Genomic DNA, 23,326 nt, shown 5'->3' with positions numbered 1-23,326 from the left:
CAATATTTTGGTTGCTTTTGATCCTCCCTCATAGTAAGTTTGTTTAAGGAATCTTGCCTTTTTTTCCAACTCATCCAGCAAGATATTATCAATGTTTTTTCTAATCTTCTTCATCTCATTACATAAATCTGGATCATTCGTCTCTTTATGTTGTTGTTCCAGTTCTTTTAGATCTTTTGTTAGTTTCTGAAATGTGTTCAATCTGTGAATGTGGCGTACGAGATCAGCCTCCCTCTGAGTACTGCTTTTAGGGCATCCCATAAAATTACTGGATCCACCTCCCCATTATCATTATCTTTCATATAACTATTTATTTCCCCTTTAATTTGTTCGACCAAGTCTTTGTTGTTCAAAATACCTTCATTAAGTGTCCATAATGTATTTCTCCTTCTATTGTTCAAGTGAATTTTCAGATAAATTGTGCTATGATCTGCTATGTCCATCACTCCTATTTTACATTCTCTCACTCTATTCATATCACTTTTATTCATAAGAAAGAAATCAATTCTAGAGTATACTCCATGTGCAGCTGAATAGTGAGTGTAATCTCGAGTCTCTGGGTGCAGTTCTCGCCACACATCTGAAACATCCATTAGTGACATCATTCTATTCATATACTTATTAATGTGTTTCTTATTTCTCTTTACACTTGTAGTATCCAGTTTGTAGTTCAATATCACATTAAAATCACCCCCACATAGTAAGATTCCTTCCATTTCCAAATTTATCATATCAAAAATCTTCTCATACACCTTTTTGTCACTTTCTGGAGGGGCATATATGTTAAACAGTGTCACCAATTGATTTTCTAATTTCCCTATTACCATGATGTACCTTCCCTTCTTATCTCTAATTTCCTTTTTCAGGTCAAACTGCACCTTATTAGAAATCAATATCATCACTCCCCTCTTGTGATTTTGTCCATATGAGCTGGAGAATGAGTTACTGCAGTACTTCTCAAATGGTGGGGCGCGCCCCCCCAGGGGGGCGCAGAGCGATGCCAGGGGGGGCGCGAGTGACCTCGGGGAACATGCTTTTTTTTTTTTTTTTTTTTTTGCCGTACTAGAATAAAGTGTACTTGCACATCCACTCCGTGGGTGGCAGTGGCGCTCTCATTTTCAATGTGCGTGCAGTATTTTTGAAGTCAGCAAGAGCACACGGAAGAGACTCATGCAGAGCTGGACTCACGCAGCGACCCACTGTCTTCTTCGGTTCTCACGTGTCCGGCCGAGAAGTGCCGTTTTCGGCTTGGGATCGTCACGACCACCGCCCTCACCTACGGTTCTCCCTCGGCCGCCGAGAATGCGCTTTTTTCGGGCCGTTTGCCTTTGACCTTTAATATAGTGGGAAATGAGGAAAGACCACTGTTTACTGAGTCTAAAAATTATTATAGCGGAGAAGCCAAATCAGTTAAGACGCCACTTAAAGACATTAGACCTCAATCTCATTGATAAGCCACTTGATTGTTTTTCAGCGAAAATGTGCCGAATATTGCCAATTGTCACAATCGTCCCGCTTTGTCAGTGTTATATCAGTAAACCAGTGAGCACTGTGGTGAATCAGCGAAAATAAAAACTTTCCTTCTGTCCAAAGACTTTTTTCCCCCCCTTCTATTCAGTTTTGTTTTTTTTTCGGTCAAATTTTTTGGCATGTTGTCCTGAAGAGTAAATGTTTCTAATCAATTTGAATTTGGTATTATTTACTGATTTTATTACATTTTATTTTTCAGTATCAAATGGTCAAAAATGTACCTTGAGTGTATTTTTACAGTTTGGATGTGACTTTTTTTTTTTTTTTTTTTTTTTTTAACTTCAGGCAAAATGATGCGCGTTAAGTCTTTTCTGTTACAAGCAACACAATGTTAAAAAAGTTATACTTTATTATAAGTTGATCTCTGTTACTTTTTTTCTTTAATAGAAAAAAAAGGACACAATGTTAGGCTGAGGTAACTTATAATAGTAATATAGACGAATGATACTATTTACAGTGGCGGCAGAGAGTTGGGGGGGCGCGAAACATTTACGTCTTCCTTGGGGGGGCGTAACAGAAAATAATTGAGAAGCACTGAGTTACTGTAACCTAACTTTTTAAATGTTTCATGCTCTTCCCGTGTTCGGTGTGTTTCCTGGAGAAAGATGACCTGTATTTTTTCTTTTCTGAATTTGGATAAGGCCTTTTCTCTTTTCTTTTTGTTGTTCAGGCCATTAATATTTAATGACACCATCATTATATCATTGTGTGACATTTTTTGAATCTCTGAGCATTATTCTAGACCCCTTTACTGTAACACAACACCGAACAGACAAAAAAAAACCAGAAACATACAACCCAGACTCCCCGGTCATTATGAACCTTATTTCCCACAGGTTCAGTCTCCCTGCTGGCGGGAGAAGGGGATCTCCTTCTTTAAACAAAGGGCCCCTCCTAGTATATTGGGATTTCCCTAAATCAGAAATTCCCTTGCTACTAGTTATGTCCAACATAAAAATACATTTCTAAGACTCCTTGTCGAAATTTAATTAATTTAAGAAGCATCATTAATCATAAGCAGAGAGGATGTGATGACGATGAGGGGGTAATGTTAATGATCCCCATTCACCCAACCGTCGAATGATCTTAACTTTGAAGGAAAAAATATTCAATCCCCATTGTCACTCTTTGTACTCCACCCCATCACCACTCCCTCTAATGCACAAAACAAGCATTTACTCATCTTCAATTGCTCTTCTAAATTCCTGCAGCTTCCTTCTCGCTCGGCCCGCAGTGTCTTCAGGCGAATCCAACGACGCGGCTTTTTCGGCGCTTGTCGCGTTCCTCTTGTCGATGCGTTGCCATGTTAACGCACGAACGCGTTCCTCGAGTGATGTTAGGCCGCTTCCCACGCTGTCCTGTTGCTCCTCGATCTCCAGACCTCTTCTCTTCATGTCTCTCGTTGCTTCTCCCGCGCTGTCATAGATCCTAGGACCATCTGACCAATGGATCCTGATTTTACTAAGGGGTGTTTGAAAGCGTATCTTTTTTTCTTTCAAAACTTTTTTAACCTGAGTGTAGGATTTGCGCTTCTTCAGCACCTCTGTGGGGTAATCGTGGTCAAAAAAAATCTGCCTTCCTTCAACTTGAATCTTTTTTTTCCAAGCCTTGGCCAAAATACTTTCTTTAGTCTCGTATTTCAAAAAGTTGACCACAATAGACCTCGGAGGTGCTCCCGGTGGCGGTTTCTTCCCGAGGCTCCTATGCGCTCTTTGAATATGGAGGTCTGTCTCATCTCCACTTACGAGCTCCCGGCGGAGGAGTCCTTCTACCCGCTCGCGTACAGATTCGTTGTCACGCTCCTCCACGCCGTAAATTCTCAAGTTACAGCGCCGTCCGTGTCCTTCCACTTCAGTCAGTTTGTCTTGTAATCGTGCTTGTTGTTTAAGGAGCGAAAGGATGGCTTCTTTTGCTTCGGTATTCCACTCCTCCAACTGGGCCACCCTCGCCTGCACTTCGGCGATATCCTTCCGCTGCACTTGAATGTCTGCTATGTTTTGTGCTAATTTTCTGTCCATTTCCTCCATAAAGTCCGCGAACTCACGTTTCACCTCCACCTTAAAATCGTCTTTGAACTTGGCGAAATCCTCTTTTACCTCTTTCTTGAAATCTCGAATTTCTCTCGAGATCGCAGCAAGTCCTTCGAGTAAAGTGTGGGATATGTCGGCGTCGCCAACTTCGCCTCTTCCTCCCGCACCTTCGAGTTCTTGGTCTTTTTTATCTTTAGACGTCATTTTTTTCTTAGAGCTTCTTTGCCCTCGTCCCCCGCTCATTTCTTGTTATTCAAAATTCGTGTTCGGTTGTTCTCATTGTCAGGGGGGAATAATTTTATCAAGTCGACGCGGAGCTCTGCTCTACGCTGCCATGCCGCTTCACCCGGAAGTCTGATCTATTATTATTTTTTTTAATTAATAATTTCAACAATCTCGCCTTTGTGGCGTTCTCTTTCGACACTCGGGATCTTGCGAAATACTGCTGCTGTGAAATTAAACTAGCTTCAAGTTGCTTTAATTTCTCGCTGCGTATCTTCTCTGTAATGTTGTCGTACATGTCAGCGTGTCTTGTTTGGTAATATCGCGTCACATCGAACTCTTTGAAAACATCGACTGTCTCTTTGCAAATGAGACTGACACAGTTGTTGCATATTTTATTGAAGAAATAGTCCAATCCAATCCACCTATCCTTGAAGTGTCTGCCATCGCAGTCAATTTTTAAAATTGTTTTTTTATTGATTGTCGCCATTTTAGAAAATTGGAAGTATAGGGTCACACGGGGTAATGTTAGAGTGCTGAGTTTCTGTGGATAAGATAGTTGTAGATATCAGGGTAGCAGATGTCAGGCAGAGACGGCGAAGACAGCGGGTCGAAAAATATCTATTTAGGCATCAAATATGGATCTGGCGAATGGATAGACTGAAGCTTTTCCACATAACGCCTTTTATGCAACGCATCCAATGAGTTTACAGCGTCTGAAAGCACCGGGGCTTCAATGAATTGCACTATAAATTGCACGACAAATTGAGACCATTGAGAATACGGATGAACAATGACGGACAATATGGTGGCCGGATACAGCGACACGTCATTGTGTGACGTTGGTGAGTGGGGTCTATACCACTGCATGGAATCCAAATTTTTGCACAGATTTGGGCTTGTAAAGCATGTGGTCTTAAAGTTTTGATCAGCTGATGAACAGCCTATTTCAGTTAAATTGTTCTTTTCAATAAATTGCCTGCTCAAAACATTTGGTCTCTTGTTCCCATTTCTTCTTTTTGCATTTTGAAACTCTACTTGGAACCATCTTAAGATACAAAAGTGCGAAATGTTAATTCTTGCTATTTTTTAACTGGTCTTAAGATTTTGATTCGGAGTGTATATATATGTATTACCATACTGTGAACTGTTATCATGAGCCTTGGAACTGAAATCGCATCATATTGTTGGGAGGTACTCAGAGGTTCCCACAATCCCACCCGCCACCCCTATATATATATTTTTTTTTTCAGTTCTCATCATCGCAGTCGGAGTCATTAAACATGCATTTTAAAATTCCACAATCATGAATTGGCAGTGCAGTATTGATCTCAATGCGCTCTCGGTGGAAGCAGTCGCCGCGCGCGCGCGCTCCCGTTGTGAGAGGCGTGAGCGCGCACGTAGGAGCGTCCCTGCAGCAGAGACCGACAAACCAGCAGAGCTGGGCAGCGCGTGCCCCGGAGCCGCGAGGAGAGAACAGCGAGCGTCGAGGAGCGTTCACGGAACCAGCGATGATGGACGGAGTGGGATCTTTCGGGGCGGGCCGCGCCGGGACCACTATCGACCCTATTAGTTTCGCCAAACAGCCACAGACCATCCTCAGAGCCTTAGCGTGGGTGAGGGAGCTATTTCTTTTTATTTTGAAATGATCATTTACCCTGCTGCTGATGTGCGCGTGGGTTATCTCTGTCATCGTAGCTGTGCGAGCCTCGTGACGGTGTTTTATACCATCGCTATCAACGGTGCAAAAACACACAAACAAACGATAAATTGAGTTTATATGTCTGAAAAAGGTACTAGATATTCAACAGTATTCCGGGCTGTTTTAATGCAGGGTATGGACCCAAGGCCCAGGTATTCTCTCGCATTTTCCATATTACAGGATGTTTAAGGGGCACAAACGCAATATAGCCTTTCCATTTTTTTTTTAAATTTATTTTTTGCCGTGGATCTTTGAACTAAAGTCTGTTATTGTTGCCAATAAATGACCATATAGTCGTGTTCATCACGCCAAGGCATATTGTTCAGCAAAATTAGCTGCCTTTAACGTCGTGTCTGTCATCCCAACTGTGATTGGTCCATGAACGTCACTGCGCACGCACGCACGAACTCGCGTTGTAGCGTCACCTCAGGGTGACACGCAGAAGGTCTTCTCCCTCCCACCAGCACGACCGCTGTGGGAATGTCCGTGATGTAACAGCGTGAAAGGGGTGTAAATATTAGACACGAGGACATTTAGTTCAGGCAGACACATTGGTATTGGCACTTCTGAAATGTATGAAATAAATTTGAATTTAGTATTTGGAATGTTACAAGCAAAAAGTTCAGATAAAGACTATCTGTCTGTCATCCATCCAGCCATCTGTAGCTAATGGTCATTCCATCCATCCATCCATATTTATTGGCCCATCTGTCTCTGTGTCCGTCCGTCCGGCAATCCATCAATGCCACTATCTACCCCTCTATCCATCTTGAGCTACTGCTTCATCTGGTTGCCCATCCATCCATAGATCCATCCAGCCATCTGTAACTAATGGTCCATCCATCCATCCATCCATCCATCCAACTCTCTGTATTTATTGGTCCGTCCGTCCGTCCATCCATCCGTCCGTCCATCCGTCCATCCATCCATCTACCCATCCATCCATCCATCCATTTATCCATCTGTATTTATTGAGCCATCTGTCTCCCTGTCAGTCTTGCCATCCATCAATCCCACTATCCACTCCTCTGTCTATCTGGAGATACTGGTTTATCTGGCTGCCCATCCATCCATCCATAGATCCATCCAGCTATCTGTAGCTAATGGTCCATCCATCCATCCATCCATCCATCCATCCATCCATCCATCCATCCATCCATCCATCCATCCATCCATCCATCCATCCATCCATCCATCCAGTAAAGCCTGCCAGCCATCTATCCATCCATCCATCCATCCATCCATCCATCCATCCATCCATCCATCCATCCATCCATCCATCCATCCATCCATCCATCCATCCATCCAGTAAAGCCTGCCTGCCATCTATCCATTCGTCTGTCCGTCCGTCCGTCCGTCCATCTATCCCTCTGTATTTATTGGTCCGTCCGTCCGTCCGTCCGTCCGTCCGTCTGTCTGTCTTTCCGTCCGTCTGTCCATCCATCCATCCATCCGTCCATCCATCCATCCATCCATCCATCCATCCATCCGTCCATCCGTCGGTAACTAGTGGTCCATCCATTAATAGTTTATGGTTCATAATGATAAACTGCATCTCACATTACAGATTCCTCAACATAACAACTGCAAATTATAAGACTATATGGGAAGTGTGGCCGGTACCTGGAGCATTCCCATGAATGAAAATGCAGTGGCACTAAAAAGTCTAAATGCATAGTAAAAAAAGTACGTGTCTACGTGTATTTTTTTAACATAACTAGGAATTTGCAAGTACCTTTTTGGTTACAATGACATATATGAGACTTTTGCAGGTGCATAGGTTTGCTGCATAAGCACCAAACCACTAGAACCACCTGTGTATCTAAGCAGATTAGAAACACGTGATTGTGGCTCCGACATTCTCCCTTTGTGTCCTTCCACCATCATATGACCCACACCCCCATGTGGGTGTGCGTGCATGTCACATGGCCCTATTCTGCCATCCACTTTCATTCAACTCATCAGTATGTGAGCGAGTGTGCAAGAAGAAGAACGATTGATTTCAAAAAGAGTGTTGCTGTTAATCATGAGGATAAATATGATTAACATTGTCGCATTTGTTAAGGCAACTTGTCATGCTTTTCAAACACGCGCGCACACACGATGCCTCAGGACTGTTTGATTCTGGAAAGGAAGTGAAGCATCGAGCTCTCTGGTCAGTCGGAACAGAAAGGATGAAAATTAGGTTAATGCGTTTGGTCTGAGTGTGCTTGAAAAGACGTACACTAGCAACACCGCCTAGCATGTTTATTAACTCATTCACTGCAAATGACAGTGATAGATGTCAAATCCATTTGGACTGGGAAGAATCGTTTGATCGCTGTCAGACCCTCCCTGAACAAATGGATTAGAATTCTATCACCCTCAATCGCAACAAATATTAATTTATACAATAAATTCAAAGCTGTTTTAGCAGCCGGAAGATTGTCGATGTGTTTTCTTAATTTCAGTGTTGCAAGTGTTAATTTGACAATGTTACTACTATTTGGTCAATTTGATAACAGATTTTCTTTTTTTAAATTAACTCTGGTTCGTCTGTCATGGTCAGTGGTAGCCAATGAGTAAATAGATATTTCTGCTAAACCTAATAAAGAAATAATGACTGTTTGCAGAGGAGACACTAAGAAGAACTATCAAACCAAGTGAAATAGTTGGTAAACTGGCAAAGGTACTCCACAAACATTTGTATACTTACTGTAAGTAGAAGTACAGATAAAGTACTTAAAAGAAATTCCTGGTAAAAATATACGTAAATGTTAATTCAATCATAAAGCAAACATTCACTGTCTACTCCCCGTTCCCCAGATCTTCTCACTGGTGGTCTTCGCCTCCATCGTAAACGAGGGCTACGTCAACATAGGCAGCGAGCGTCTCTACTGCGTCTTCAACAAAAACGCAGACGCGTGCAACTACGGCGTGTTCGTGGGCCTGGTGGGCTTGTTGGCCTGCTCCTTCTTCATGTTACTCGACTACAAATTCTCTTCCATCAGTTCCGTCAAAGACCGCAAGAAGGCCGTCATGCTAGAGATTGGCTTCTCAGGTGAGGACGCTAGTGGCGCTGCTTTAACCCCTTGATACCTGAATTTAAATTCACAGTGCTGGCCAAAAGTAGTGGCACCCCTGCAATTCTGTCAGATAATGCTCAATTTCTCCCAGAAAATGATTACAATTACAAATGCTTTGGTAGTCATACAGTATCTTCATTTATTTTGCTTGCAATGAAAAACCACAAAAGACAATGAAGGAAAGACATGATCGTTTTACACAAAACTCCAAAAATGGACCGGACAAAAGTATTGGCACCCTCAGCCTAATACTTGGCAACACAACCACACAAAACAACCGCTTCCAGTGTCCATCAATGAGTTTCTTACAATGCTCTGCTGGAATTGTAGACCACTGTTCTTTGGTCAGCTGCTCCAGCTCTCTGAGATTTGAAGGGTGCCTTCTCCAAACTGCCATTTTCAGATCTCTCCACAGGTGTTCAATGGGATTCAGGTCTGGACTCATTGCTGGCCACTTTAGAAGTCTCCAGTGCTTTCTCTCAAACCATTTTCTAGTGATTTTTGAAGTGCGTTTTGGGTCATTGTCCTGCTGGAGACCCAGCTTTCTCACACTGGGCCCTACATTATGCTGCAAAATTTGTTGGTAGTCTTCAGACTTCATAATGCCATGCACACGGTCAAGCAGTCCAGTGCCAGAGGTAGCAAAGCAACCCCAAAACAACAGGAAACCTCTGCCATGTTTGACTCTGGGGACCGTGTTCTTTTTCCTGTAAACTCTATGTTGATGCCTTTTCCCAAAAAGCTGTACTTTTGTCGCATTTGACCAGAGAACATTTTCCCAAAACGTTTTTGGCTTTCTCAGGTAAGTTTTGGCAAACTCCAGCATGGCTTTTTTATGTCTCTGGGTCAGAAGTGGGGTCTTCCTGGGTATATAGAGTCCCTTTTCACTCAGACGCCGACGGATAGTACGGGTTGACACTGTTGTACCCTCGGACTGCAGGACAGCTTGAACTTTTTTGGATGTTAGTTGAGGTTCTTTATCCACCATCCGCACAATCTTTCATTGAAATCTCGTCAATTTTTATTTTCCGTCCACATTTGGGGAGGTCAGCCACAGTGCCATAGGCTTTACATGTATTGATGACACTGCACACGGTAAACACAGGAACATTCAGGTCTTTGGAGATGGATTTGTAGCTTTGACATTGCTTGCTTCCTCACAATTTTGCTTCTCAAGTCCTCCGACAGTTCTTTGGTCTTCTGTCTTTTCTCCATGCTCAATGTGGTACACACAAGGATACAGGACAAAGGTTGAGTCAACTTTAATCCATTTTAACTGGCTGCACGTGTGATTTCGTTATTGCCACCACCTGTTATGTGCCACAGGTAAGTAACAAGTGCTGTTAACTAAACAAATTACAAAAGCATTACATGATTTTTCAAAGGGTGCCAAATGCCAATACTTTTGTCCGGCCCATTTTTGAAATTTTGTGTAAAATGAACGTTTTTTTTTTTTTTTTCATTCTCTTTTTTGTTTTTTCATTGCAAACAAAATAAATGAAGATATTACTCCCAAAGCAATTTTTTTTGCAATCATTTTCTGGGAGAAATTGAGCGTTATCTGACAGAATTGCAGGGCTGCCAATACTTTTGGCCAGCACTGTAACTCTTTCAGTCCCACTGACAACTCTAGACCTCCAGTCATGTGGCATTCTGTCATACTTTTTCTGTGAATTTAAATGAGTTTATCACTAGTGAACGAACGTTCATTCGCTGCCAACCCTATTACTTCAAATTAATTGGACGTGTAGCGCTATCAATGGACTTATCGTAAAGGCCCGCTCCCATGTAAAACTCGGTCAACCCTCAGTGACAGTGACTGAGTAAACGAACGATTTTTGGATGTTAGCGGGAGTTCAAATTTCTGAATTTGCACTACCACAGCTGGAAATAGACCTTTTTTTATTTTTTTATTTTATTTTATTTTTTAAATTGTTTTTATTTAAATCATCTAGAATTAGACAGAGAGGTCCATCGTATTAAACTTTACAGAGAGCAGACCGTTATTATAATGGAGGCAATATGCTACCACTCACAACTTAAAAACGAGAAACCCCACAGGCCGAATATCTATCTAGCTATATCTTGAGCTACTTAGTAACATAATGTCATGTGTTCTGTCAGATTTTTCTCCTGAAGCTTTTGTAGCGATGAATAAGCAGCTTTTACATTGAATTGGATTCTCAGTATTATCTAGAAGTTCTAAATAAACGACTTACATCATAAACATGCATGTGCAACATGAATACGACGTAAACGAATGCTAAAAGTTGAAAGAGTAACCTGCATTCGAGTTGACCGCAACCAGATGCTAGATGTGTGCTTGAGGAGAACTTTCCTTTGTGTGCGTCTCTGACAAAACGGAAGTACATCCTCCTTTTTTTATAGGAAGTTTGTGGTGTTTACTTTGGACTTTCAGTGCTGGAGTCTTGACAGCTTAGATGAGTTATATTGAATTCTATTTGTCGAGTGATAGGCTAGTAAAGAAGTAGGCAGTCAAATGTTAGCAAATTAACGTTAATAGTTAAGTCTACATTTTTACTACATGCTATCAAATATTACTTTTTTAAAACTTTTTTTAACAAATCGTTCATTGACTTACTTTTGAGCAAGCATAAGTGTCCTTGGGCGACTGTCTTGACATTCAGTTGTGGTCGTTGACAGAGCCATATCCATAGCGTGCATTTGACGAGCCTTCTTTAAGGGTTTAAAAAAGGCACAAAAAAAATCCTCCCCCCAATCTTCCAGGGTGCCTGGTGTCGGAATTCCAGGTACCCCACGCACAGCAATAAACCATCGTGATTTTGCTATTTTAAAGTTAGAAGAAAGACGTTTTATGTCACAACCACACAGTATTCCGATGTAATTAACTCTATGGCTAGGTGTCCGACTTTTGTGATTTGGGGGCGTAGTTTTGTGATAGGTTTATTGCAGCCAAACAGTGAACAAATAGACACAAAGCAATGGAGGAATACATAAGTACATAGAATGATGAAAAAAAAATGAAGATGGAAAATTAAAATTATATAAAATCACAATTATATAAACATACTGTAAAAAGACAAAAAACAAATACAAAATATTTTTTAATTAATTCAATTAATAAATGATAAAAAAGTTTTTAAAAAAATTTAAAAAAAGGTGAAGTTTACAAAAATATTACTTTTGATTTTTTTTTTTATACTTTCCCAAAAATATTTAATGTTTAAAATGATTTTATATAAAAAAAAAAAAAAATTTTGGGATTAATTTTCTATATTTTATCCCATTTTTACTTTTTGTTTTAAAAGACTTTTTTCTAGTATTTTTCATATTTTTGTTGTATTTTTCAATTTAATTTTAAAAATGTTGTTCTTATTCATATTTTAATATTATTATTGTTATTATTATTATTTAATTACGTATTCCCTCAACACTTTTTGATGCATATTTGTCAACTAAATTAAGGCCTGAATGGATTAAAATAGTTTGGGATTCCCCCTTCAAATGCCCACATAGTTGCGCTACTTTTGTGTTTCTGATTAATGAAACGTCACATCACGAGATATTAAGAGAACTTAAAGCTTTCAAGTTTCAACAGCCGACTGTGTTTTTCTCTAACCACAAAGAAGCTGTATCCCTTCCTGTTCATGGCAGGTTTCTGGGCCTTCTTGTACTTTGTAAGTTTCTGCTTCCTGGCCAACCAGTGGTCTCGGACAACGACTGATGAACTGCCCCTCAACCAGGGCGCAGACGCAGCTCGGGCCGCAATCGCCTTCTCTTTCTTCTCCATCATCACTTGGGTAAGAAACAGGATTGTAAAAGTATTCAAAAGTGCACTACTGTTGATATTAATGTTGGATATTTTTGCATTTTCCTCATTGGCTGCCATTGGCGAAGCTAGATTTCCAATTCATTTTGAAATGAATAGGATGTCTTGCACCGTCAATGGCACTGAAAGATGAGCATTCACAGCCGGCCTCCCAGTTTAAATGAATTGAATGTCTATGGTTGTCAATGGCAGGCAACAAGTTAATATTGGGTCGCTTCCGTCTTCATTTTAGGGTACTTACGGGTCGCTACTGATACATTTTGGGGCATTCCAGGGTCACTACCTTTACATTTTGGATCATTCCCTGTCTATTTTATGGAATTTTCTGGTCACTTCCTGTTTATTGTGGAACATTCTAGGCAAGGGCGTAGGTTTGGTCTCAACATTGGTTGACACAGTATAACACCATAACCTGCATGCACACTTTTTGCTGGGGACGGGACATTAATAAGACCAAACAGATTATTGAACGGGGGTCAGGGCTACATTTCTCACGAATATGAAGCTAATTAATTGAAAGGTTAAATGATTAGTGCAAAATAAATCTGTATTAACTAATACTAACTTTCATGTGTATCGGTTCAGGTGATACAGCGTTCGATTCAAACCTTTGTTTTTAAAAACTAGTAAAGAAACATTTTGAAGTGCAAGTCCCTTTACGAAAAAAAAAAACAAAAACGGAAGCTATCCAAGGATAGCTCCACTTCTGGGGGACACTGGAGCACCCCTAGACTAAAACTAAAGCATTTTAATGTAAAAGTGATTTGGAAAAAAATTAATGAAAAAAAATCGGAGATATCCAAGGACCGATCTACATCTGAGGCATACTAGATTACCCTACGACTCAAACCAAAGTACTCTCATGAAAGTTAGATGTGTGATTTCATTTCACAGATTTTTTTTCATGTCAGTTCATGTTCATGTTCATGTCAGTGTCCCCCTGAAGTGGACCCATTCTTGGATAGCTGACCATTTTTTTTTTTTAATAAAAGCACTTGCACTCTGAAGCCCACCACGTAGCATTACCGTAATGCACATACAGTAATGCAAACAATGATCCAAATGAGGGACGGCTAGCTGGACTTCGTTGTTCCTTGTGGAGGCTGGCCTGATCGCAGTAGTTTTGCAGGTCAGTAAGTTCACACAGTCTAATGTTTTGCCAACTCGGATGCTGGTCAGACTTTCAGTTACAAAAATAGTGTTCCCCCAACTCCACCACACTGACATCTTTTTACATCACTTAGAATGGCTGCTGCTGGCCGAAAAAAAAACTATTATCTAACTACTAATATCCCTACTCTTCGAAGGGGGTGAAGGAAGCAGCATATTGTCGACATGAATCTGTCGGAGCTGTGTTATTGTGTGTGTGTGTGTGTGTGTGTGTGTGGTGTAGGGGGGCTCAAGTCATCAGCCAATCAAACATGCGTTTGAGGGGAAAAAAATGAACCAGCACATTCAGCAAGTGAAAAATGATAAAAATGTAAGTCTGAACATATTGAAAATAATTCACTTAGTAATGGTAGGGTTCCTTATAACATATGGGAAGACAATCTAAATTACCTACAGTATACAAATGAACTCATTGTATAATTCAAATAAGGTTGCTTAAAAGTTGGTGGGGACAATTTCAGCATCCTGAAAAGTTGATAGTGTTGTGTTCCTAGCAGGGGTGAAAGTGGTTAGAATTTCTTGCCGGAACTCCCCGACGTCAAGGTCGCCACGGAGCCAGAAATTTTATTTATTTATTTATTTATTTATTTATTTTCAAAACTACTGAAATGCAAAGAAAACTGTTTTGGTCAGTTATTTCTATAACACATACAAAAACTGATTTTCAGTCAAAATTGTATTTTTTCAATGATTTGCAAAATAAAAGTTAACAAAAACAGCCACAGTATAACCCCAACCTCCATCTCCTAATTTTTATTTTCCCTCATTTCCTGACATACTAAATGCCAAATCTCAATTTTAACTACTTAAGAACATAGGATGTATATTAAAATTGAAGATAATGTAAACATTTACTTTTTGTTGTGTTTTTTAATAATAAAGATATAAGTAAAATACATTCAGAAAATAAGTACAAATGACTTATATTTGAGTGAAATTGAATATATTTTAAAGATCGTGCAAACACTGACTTTTTTAATAATAAGGAAATGAATAAGTAGCTTAACATAAATGAAAAAATATAAGTTCAAAGTGCACATTGACAGCTAAAATGTTCTCAACCTCCCCATCAGGGCAAATAAAACTAAATATGATAAATAAGCCACCTTAACTCTTTCCTTGTTCTTAAAGATTTGATCCATTTTCTGTTGTATGGCCCTTTTTTTCCCCTGCTGTTTCAGAAAACATGTACATTTGAACCAATCAGAGCTAACTATCTCTGGTGATCACATATCAATATGTCAGCCAATTGAATGGATAAATGAGTCCAGGCATTTTGCTTTGCTGCGTGCATTCACACATTGACGTGACTCGTCATCGTCAGACTCAGATAACTGCAGCATCTGGGGAAACCTCCATGCCATCCGTGGAATAAAATAACGGATTACCCTACACAAGCACTTTATTATGCTTGTTGTTAACACTTGTGTATGTAAATCTGATGTTGGTAGATTGTTTTCTTCTTGGAGATGAAATGCATGTGTGGCAGCTTTGTATTTTTTTTTTTTTTTACATAGCGTTTTGACAGTTGCCGTCATATTTTGGGACTCAAAACGCCGTATACCGGAACAGTGTTCCGGCCCTGCATCTTATACTGGAACTGCGTTCTGGCCCTGAATCTTATACCGGAACTGTGTTCCTGACCGTTCCTGCCCACTTTCACCCCTGGTTCCTAGGCAAACCTAACCCCTTGTTTCTAGGTCATTTCCTGCTGTTTTTTGGGTCACTTTGTGATGATTTTGGATCATTTCATATTCATTTTAGGGCATTTCCATGTCACCTACACTTCCTTGGTCACTTCCTGTTGATTTCGGGTCAGTTCCTGTTGGTTTTGCGGCACTCATGGGCCACATCCTGTACATTTTAAGGCACTTCCTGTTACAGTTTTTCTCAATTGCTTTAGTACATTTGTCAGATCAGAATGGAAATTCTCAAAACTACTTGTTTAATCCTCACAGATGTCGCACAGGTACCAAACAACATGGATGACCTGCAAAAGTCAGTTTTCTGTGCAAAAATATTTTGTCTTTCACTCAAAAATAAATTTCGGTGTCAATGAACATGTAAGTGCTGTCAGAATGATAAGTCCTTGTTTCATTGTGTACAGACAAGACAGTCAAATTGCTTAGTGATGCTCTCAATTGAACAGTTACTCTGGTGGAAGGCTCTGATGCTGAAGATGGTGTACGTAAATTTTGATGAAAATTGCAAGTTACACCTTTGTGTGTGGGAGATTAATTGCAAGAGACTGGACAAGATTCAGTTTACATTTTTACTTTTTTTATAATTTCTTGACAGACAATGTCACTGCGATACAGAAAGCAAAAGACAACACTGAGTATCACAAAGAAATATAACATAAAAGCAAAAGTTTGATATGTGAACATAAGACATCTTGACGTTCCTCGCTGTTTAGCCACAAATTTTCATCCACGTCACAACAGATGTCCTCTATTGCTATACAGCGTTAAGAGAATCTTCTTGAATGGCTTACCCAGCCTCTTCAGGCATCTGCTGTGATGTCACTGCATGCTGCATTCATGGCATCCAGGAGAGTCATTTGATTGTGAGGCTGGCAATCATACACTTGACGTCTCCACGTGGAGAAAAATTCTTCTATGTGATTGAGGAATGGGGAGTACAGTGGTATGAACTTCATTACCATTCTGTTGTGGGTTGCAAACCATTCCCTGATTATGTTGGCGTGGTGGAAACTCACATTGTCCCAAACTATTACAAATTTGGCATGTTAAAATAAGTTACGTAAAATAAGTAATGAAAATGCTCAGAAATAAGCACACACATGTTGACATATTTCATTTTGCATGTAAAGGCTTATGCAATGAAGTAATGACTAGATCTTGTGGGTGGTGAGACTATTCGATAAAGCAGTGTTTTTCAACCGATGTGCCGCGAGAGATTGTCATGTGTGCCATGAGAAATTATTCATTTTTGCATTTTTTCTATTTTTTTAAGTCATCGGGCGGAGTTGCAATAGGATGGAAGGAGTATGTAGAACAGGGGTAGCCAACTCCGGTCCTCGAAGGCCCCTATCCAGCTTGTTTTTCATGTCTTTCTCCTTTAAAACACCTGAATCAAATGATCAGCTCATCAGTAAGCTCTGCAGGAGCCTGATAACGATCCTGATTATTTGAGTCAGGTGTGTTGGAGGAGGGAGACATGGAAAACAAGGTCGATAGGGGCCCTCGAGGACTGGATTTGGCTACCCTTGACGTAGAAAGTTTTTGGTCGTGTGCAGATGAGCAAAGTATTGCTCGTGTCGCGTTCAAAAACTGTTCGGATTTCTAGCCATCAGCCACTTTGCTGTCCACGACAATGTGGACCCTAGCACATCTACTATACATCATTTGATTAGACTCGTCAAGTGTCGATATACACGATAGTGTCCATTCTATTTTATCCAAATGTGACGACCGTCAATCCTCCCCCTGTGTTTTATTTCTACACATTGTCGAGGACAGCAAGGTGGCTGATGGCTAGAAATCCGAGCAGTTCTTGAACGCGACACGAGCAGCTCTCCAACAGCGCCATGGTGCCAAGCAAGCTTAAACGTCATCTCCAAACAGAATACCCACAGCTTCAAAACAAGTCGATGGACTATTTTGTTCGCCTTCATGAAAACACACAGAAACAGACAACTTTTTTGAGGAAAAACTACTAAGGTAAATGAAAAGCCCTTAAACCCAGTTACCTTGTGGTTGAACTTGTTGCTTAATCCAAAAAGTCCCACACAGTGGCAGAGACATTAATACTACCTGCCAGCAAAGCCATTGTCAGCGAGGTGCTCGGCCCTGATGCAGTTAAAGTGCTTACGACAGGAGAAAAAACTGTCTTAAATAGCATTATTATGTGAATTAGAATCATATTTTGAGATGATTCGACTATTTACAACAATTAAGCAAAACGCAGATTACGGGAAATTAGTCTTTTAATCTTCTGGTTAGCCACACCTACCATTATAGGGCTCTAGCATCCCCAACAGGTGGATGACGTCAGCAGAGTAACGATTTCATCTGATTTAGTATGCAGCCCATTGAGGGGGAATTATTCAGAACGAGGAAAACGCGATGAAGAGAGCCGCAAAATGTCATTGTTTAAGTCTCTCTACTCCAATATTTTTACAGGATATTCTTTTTATCCAAGTATTTTTCCCCAATAACTAAATAAATGGCTTGAGAAGGACCAGTCCGCCCGTTGAGGAGGAATTATTCAGAACGAGGAAAACGTGACGAAGAGAGCCGCAAAATGTCATTGTTTCAGTCTCTCTACTCCAATATTTATACAGGATATTATTTTTATCCAAGTATTTTTCCCCAATAGCTAAATAAATGGCATGGTCATGACAAATAACAGTCTTGTGCCAAATGGAATATGAAATGATAAAAATGCATTTATTCAGGACGACATGGCAAAATTACTCCATAATGGTCAAAACTGTCGACTTCACCTTTACTGTTGCACCTTCTGAACAATATTTTATGCCACCATTGTTAGTGGGGCTTTTATCAGCTCCCTGCCCTGACTTCGGAGAATGTAAACAAACCAAGAGGCATGACAGCTAGCCGATATGCTAACTCGAACCGACTGATGTTTCAAAGTCTTTGAAGCAAAAAATCACATAAAACTAGCCCGGAACATTTCACACGGCGGCGGGGTTAGAGCTCTGCTGGGGGCAAAGAGCTCGTTTGCGGGGAAGCAGCTGGACAATGACCGCCGGAACAAATCGGCTGATGTCGGAGGAGTGTGTAGCTGCCAAATGGTTAACACGAATATGGCAAAATAATGCTTTACGACATGGCGAAGTTGTAAACAGCGAGACACTCAGTGGAGGAGGGCAGCTCCGGTTGTTATGCAGCTAACATGACAATATGCGAATGAGGAGAGCTTTTTACATGCCCATCCATGATCAAATGTAAGTAGTGCTTTATTTAAAGAAAGTTTGTAGTGTATACTTTGTAATCGCTGTATTTTTAAAACAAAGTTGCAATTTCTTATCGGTCGGAAAATTTGACAGAATACCGGGCACTTGAAGAGGTCAACAAGCCGAGTATAGTGCTCTCCCGGCGGTGGGATGTGCAGCAAGCCACCTACATATTAAAATGATCCCAGTATTTGACATAATTGAATAAATATGTCGATCGCTTTTTCACACATCCAAGAGGTCCATTTCATTCTGGAGCATAAAATACCACGTGTATTATGAAATAAACATGCTTTTTCGTGTCACAGGCACATTAAAGACATTGCTAAAGTCCCTCTCTCTGATAATTCTGAGCTTTTCAAACCTAACTGCTATAAAAAAATAAAAACAGAGACTGAGAGTTGTTGAAAAAGATTCCTGCCAGGATATCTGCTTTGTGTTAATCTAAACAGGTTCAAGTTTCCCTCTGTGTAAGTATAAATACTGAGAAATTATTTTTTTTCATAAATATACTGTAGAGAAAGTATTTTTGGAACATTTTTTATTTGTGGAGTGCGGCAAGATTTTTTCCCAGTGTAAAAACGTGCCGTGACTCAGAAAAGGTTGAAAAACACTGCAATACAGACCCAAGATAATCCATTTTGACCATTTTGATCATGGTAGATGCAACTGATAATGTGGGAAACAGCAAAGAATTGTACAAAATCAATTGCATGGATGCACAAAAACATCTGCAACTTGCTCAAAGGAATGAAAAACTGCTTTTTTAATGCACACGAGTGATGCGAAGTTGTGAGGAATGAACAAGTAGTTTTGAGAATTGCAAGTCTGATCTGAGAAAACGTACCAAAGCAATTGAGAAAAACTGTAATATTGTGGCAAAGGTTTGCTTTTGTTTTTTTGTTTTTTTTTTTTTGTCAAAAATAATGACCACCAAATAGTGAAAGAGTAAGATTAAGTTGGTTTTGTTCAGGCATTTTTGATGTGTCAATATCAAGCTGAAAATTTTAGTATCACAAAATACACTTCAGTGATATCCAACTAGTCCACTCCTTAAGCGTGTCCATCCGACTGTGCTTTCAGGCTGGTCTTACAGTGCGTGCCGTGCAGAAGTACCTGCTGGGCACTGACATGACTCTGTTCACCTCAGAGCACCTGGATGGCACAGCCCCCACCCAGCCGTGCCCCTCCAACTCACCAGGAGGAGGGGGCACCACCGAGTCCACAGAAACATACCAAAATCCTCCGTTCACAGAGAACAACGCGGCACCCACATATCAGGTTCCTATTTACTAGAAAGGATACTGAGAAAAAAGGTGAGGCGAGGGGGGTTGCTCAACACAATTGCTCTCTGTCGTGGGCCACTCGCAATCAACCTGGGCTGAATTTTCAGTCGTGTGACAAACAAATCTGCTGTTTTGTTTCCTCCTCTTGTTGTTTACGTAAACATTCCAGCTTTATCTGCACTTTTCTAGACTCACTTTCATGCAGATTAGGATGTAGAATAAAAAAACACAAAACAAGAGGAGGAACCATAGATGATGAGGCCATTTGCCAGTATTCATGCAAAATAGGCTGTTAACTAATAAGCAGTGTGACAAAAAGCACCTTCACCTGAAATATAAGCGATTCCCTCTCACGCCAAACTTTTCAGTGGATTTTTAAAAATTGATCCAATTTCAAATTTCTTTTCTCTCCTTTTGCTGCAGTTAAACAGTGCTAATGTGTATTGAATCTGCATGTTTCCAAATGTAGAGATAGCAACTCAAGTGCCATACTGTACTGACAGTGACTTAACTGAGTAGATTTACACATGCTGAACATCATCCCCACAACAATGTTTTTGTGACAAAGTGCAATATCTCACATTCTCATGCAGAATTGCTGTGTACTATATACTGTACTGTGGCGTAGGTAGACTAATTTGCGGTGAATATAGAAAGTGAAAACACATCCTGATCAAATACCACTAACATTTAGGGGGGGAAATTATGTAACGTCATCCGTACAAATACAAAAAAAAATGTTGTACATGTAGTTTTCAACAAATTTTTTAAATTATTTTTTTTTTCTTTACGTTTTATCAAGTGGTTATAAAGGTTTTGCACAGCCCTGTTCAAATGCCAGGTTTTTGTTTATTTATAAAAACAAGACACAAGTACATTTGTTCTTCACAAAAACCATTTGAACACTGGTTAACACGTTTACAACCACTGTATGTTAAGTGCAATAAATTAAAACCACGATAACATGTTATTTCTTTCAAGAGTTCAATTAAAAACACAGTTTTTTTTTTCTTCAAATGCTTTTTTTTATATTATTGTTTTATTTCTGGTTATATAAATTCACAACCCTCAGAGTGAAATATTTCCTGAGTTCAAGTTTAATTTTTAATGTTAATGATATAGATCAGGGGTGTCCAAGCTTTTTTCTATGAGGGCCACTGTCAGAAAAATCAAAGGATGGAAGGCCAACTTGAAATTCTTCAACTTTTACGCCAACACGACAATATATATCATCATAGGGTTAGGGCAGTACTTCTCAAATTGTGGGGTGAGCCCCCCCAGGGGAGCGCGGAGCGATGCCGGGAGTGGCGCATGTTACTTGCGGAACAACATTTTTTGGCTGTACTAAAGTGTAATTGCGAATTGCACATCCACTCAGTGGGTGGCAGAGGCGCTTTCATTTTCACAATGTGCGCAGTATTTTTGAACCAAACAAGAGCACACAGCAAAGAGCACTGGACATATGAAGAGCTAAGACGAGGAAATATGATGAAGCGTATGTAGCATTTGGCTTGGAAGTTTAATATAGTGGGAGACAAGGAAAAACCAGTCTGTTTACTGTAGAGCTAAAACGAATACTGGAATACTTCGCCTCAAGGAATCGTTTAATTTTGCCAGCTCTAAGCGTCACGTTTTGCCCGGACTGCTTTTGATGTGGGACCACGCGCTGACGTCACGTGCGAAGAGGAAGAAGCAAAAATACCTGATTGCAGCTGCTACAAACTGTGCTAATGTTGCTAAAAACTACGCCCGAATGATGCTACGGTGGTAGCAGGTAGCGTTTGATGCCTCCCATAGATATCACATGTATATAGAACTAGATGCGAAATGACAGACTCGGCGGCATTAGTAAACAGCCGCAATCTTAAAGCAGTAGACTTCTCAACTCTAATAAGTACTCCTGTCCCTTGCTCACGTAACGTTAGCCCTGCGGAGGGCTAGGTTTCTATTGATTATGAGTACTGTCAATGCGTGGCTAACGTTTCTTACATACAGGCTTTATTTAATCTGTAATCTTGCTCGTGATCTTTTCTAAAACCAATCAAACAATGTCATTAAAGTTATGCTTTATTGTAAGTTGATCGATATTACTTTTTTTTCTTTGTATAAAAAGGACACAATAATATGTAGAGGTGTACTTATAATAATAGGAATTTAATACACATATGATACTGTTTACAGTGGTGGCAGAGAGTTGGGGGTGCATGAAAAGTTTACGTCTTCCTTGGGGGGGCAGAAAATAATTGAGAAGCACTTGGTCAGGGAAATTGTCATAGGGATAGCTAACCCTAAATATCAAGCCATATATATTTGTATTAAAATTATGGGCAGAAATTGTGTTAAAATATATATATATGGCGGAAAATACTTAGGTGACCCCCAATTTGTTCAAATATCAAAATTGTTCGATTTGCACATGTGATACGTTATTGGAAAGCTTAAAATGTCAATTTTCTGAGGGAAGAAAAATTTTGAACAGGAGGGCATTTAAAAAAAAAATTTTTTTTTCAAACAGAAAAACCCTAACTGGAGGTGAGAGCACACGAGAGCAGCATTAAAGACACAATGATTTTAATGAGATATTATCGCGTACTTACCTTGTTTTGATCCAAAAACTCCATATAGCATGTATCATTGAGTGTCAAGACACAGATGTGAATGGCCACAGCTGGATTTTTTTCAGGATTTTATGGGTATCCGTGACTTTTTTACAGACGCCAATTTTCTCATTGTGACGTGATTTGTTTATAAACTTTAAAATATGTGAGTAAATAATTTTTTAAAGTCGTTTTTTTTTTTTTAAACGAAATATTAGACATCAATTAATGATTCTAAGCTAAAAATGACATTTTGAATAATAAATATAATTACTTACCTTCTTTTTATGGCTGGGTTGAAACAAAAGCGGTTGCACGACATCTGTAAACGGGGTTTTCCAGGATAAAACGGACAAATTAAGAATAGTTCGGGGACTTAATGCGTTATGAATCTGCTATGGCAGCATATAGATATATTGCTCTATCAGACACAACAGTTCTTTTGGCTTAAAATACAGCAGTTTATTTTATAGAGGGGTGCGAAAGCAGAAACTGCTTTTTCAACCTTGTCTGTGTTTTCCGCCATGTATATTATATGAAAATGACAGTAATGAAGACTATTCTGCAATTAGTGATCGCATTCTACACAGTTTCCTAGCTTGATTTCAACATGTTTTGGCCCTGGAAATGATGATGCACGGTTTGAGTGACTATCTCCATCTAGTGTTGAAACTGAGAAGTGCAACAGAATGTAGGCTGAACTCAAGCTTCTTTTGTGGGCCATATTCAATGATATTTTTATAAGTTGTCGCTAAAAACTGTTTGGACACCCTTGACACCACTATAAACTCATTGTCCGCTTTTGATGCCGCGAGACGTCTAATCCATTTGAAGTGGGAGGGTGGCAGCGAATGAACGAACGTTCATTCGCTGCCACCCTCCCACTTCAAGTGGATTGGACCTCAACTCGTGATAAACTACTGATAAACTTATTTAAATTCACAGCAGCAAAATTACTTTCACTTTTTAAT

The 23,326-nt window shown here is 39.9% G+C and overlaps 1 protein-coding gene across 1 annotated transcript; it reads left to right on the top strand.

Annotated features, from left to right (window-relative positions):
- The first annotated feature begins 5,195 nt into the window (after positions 1–5,195).
- Positions 5,196–22,567, top strand: syngr3a (synaptogyrin 3a). Its single transcript, XM_057817356.1, has 4 exons — positions 5,196–5,398; positions 8,290–8,524; positions 12,186–12,331; positions 19,556–22,567. The coding sequence occupies exons 1-4, from the start codon at positions 5,294–5,296 to the stop codon at positions 19,766–19,768; spliced, it is 699 nt and encodes a 232-aa protein (XP_057673339.1). The 5' UTR covers positions 5,196–5,293; the 3' UTR covers positions 19,769–22,567.
- The last annotated feature ends 759 nt before the right edge of the window (positions 22,568–23,326 follow it).

Source organism: Corythoichthys intestinalis, chromosome 16 (assembly GCF_030265065.1).
Source record: "Corythoichthys intestinalis isolate RoL2023-P3 chromosome 16, ASM3026506v1, whole genome shotgun sequence".
Taxonomy (NCBI): domain Eukaryota; kingdom Metazoa; phylum Chordata; class Actinopteri; order Syngnathiformes; family Syngnathidae; genus Corythoichthys; species Corythoichthys intestinalis.
This window is presented reverse-complemented; position numbering and strand designations above follow the sequence as displayed.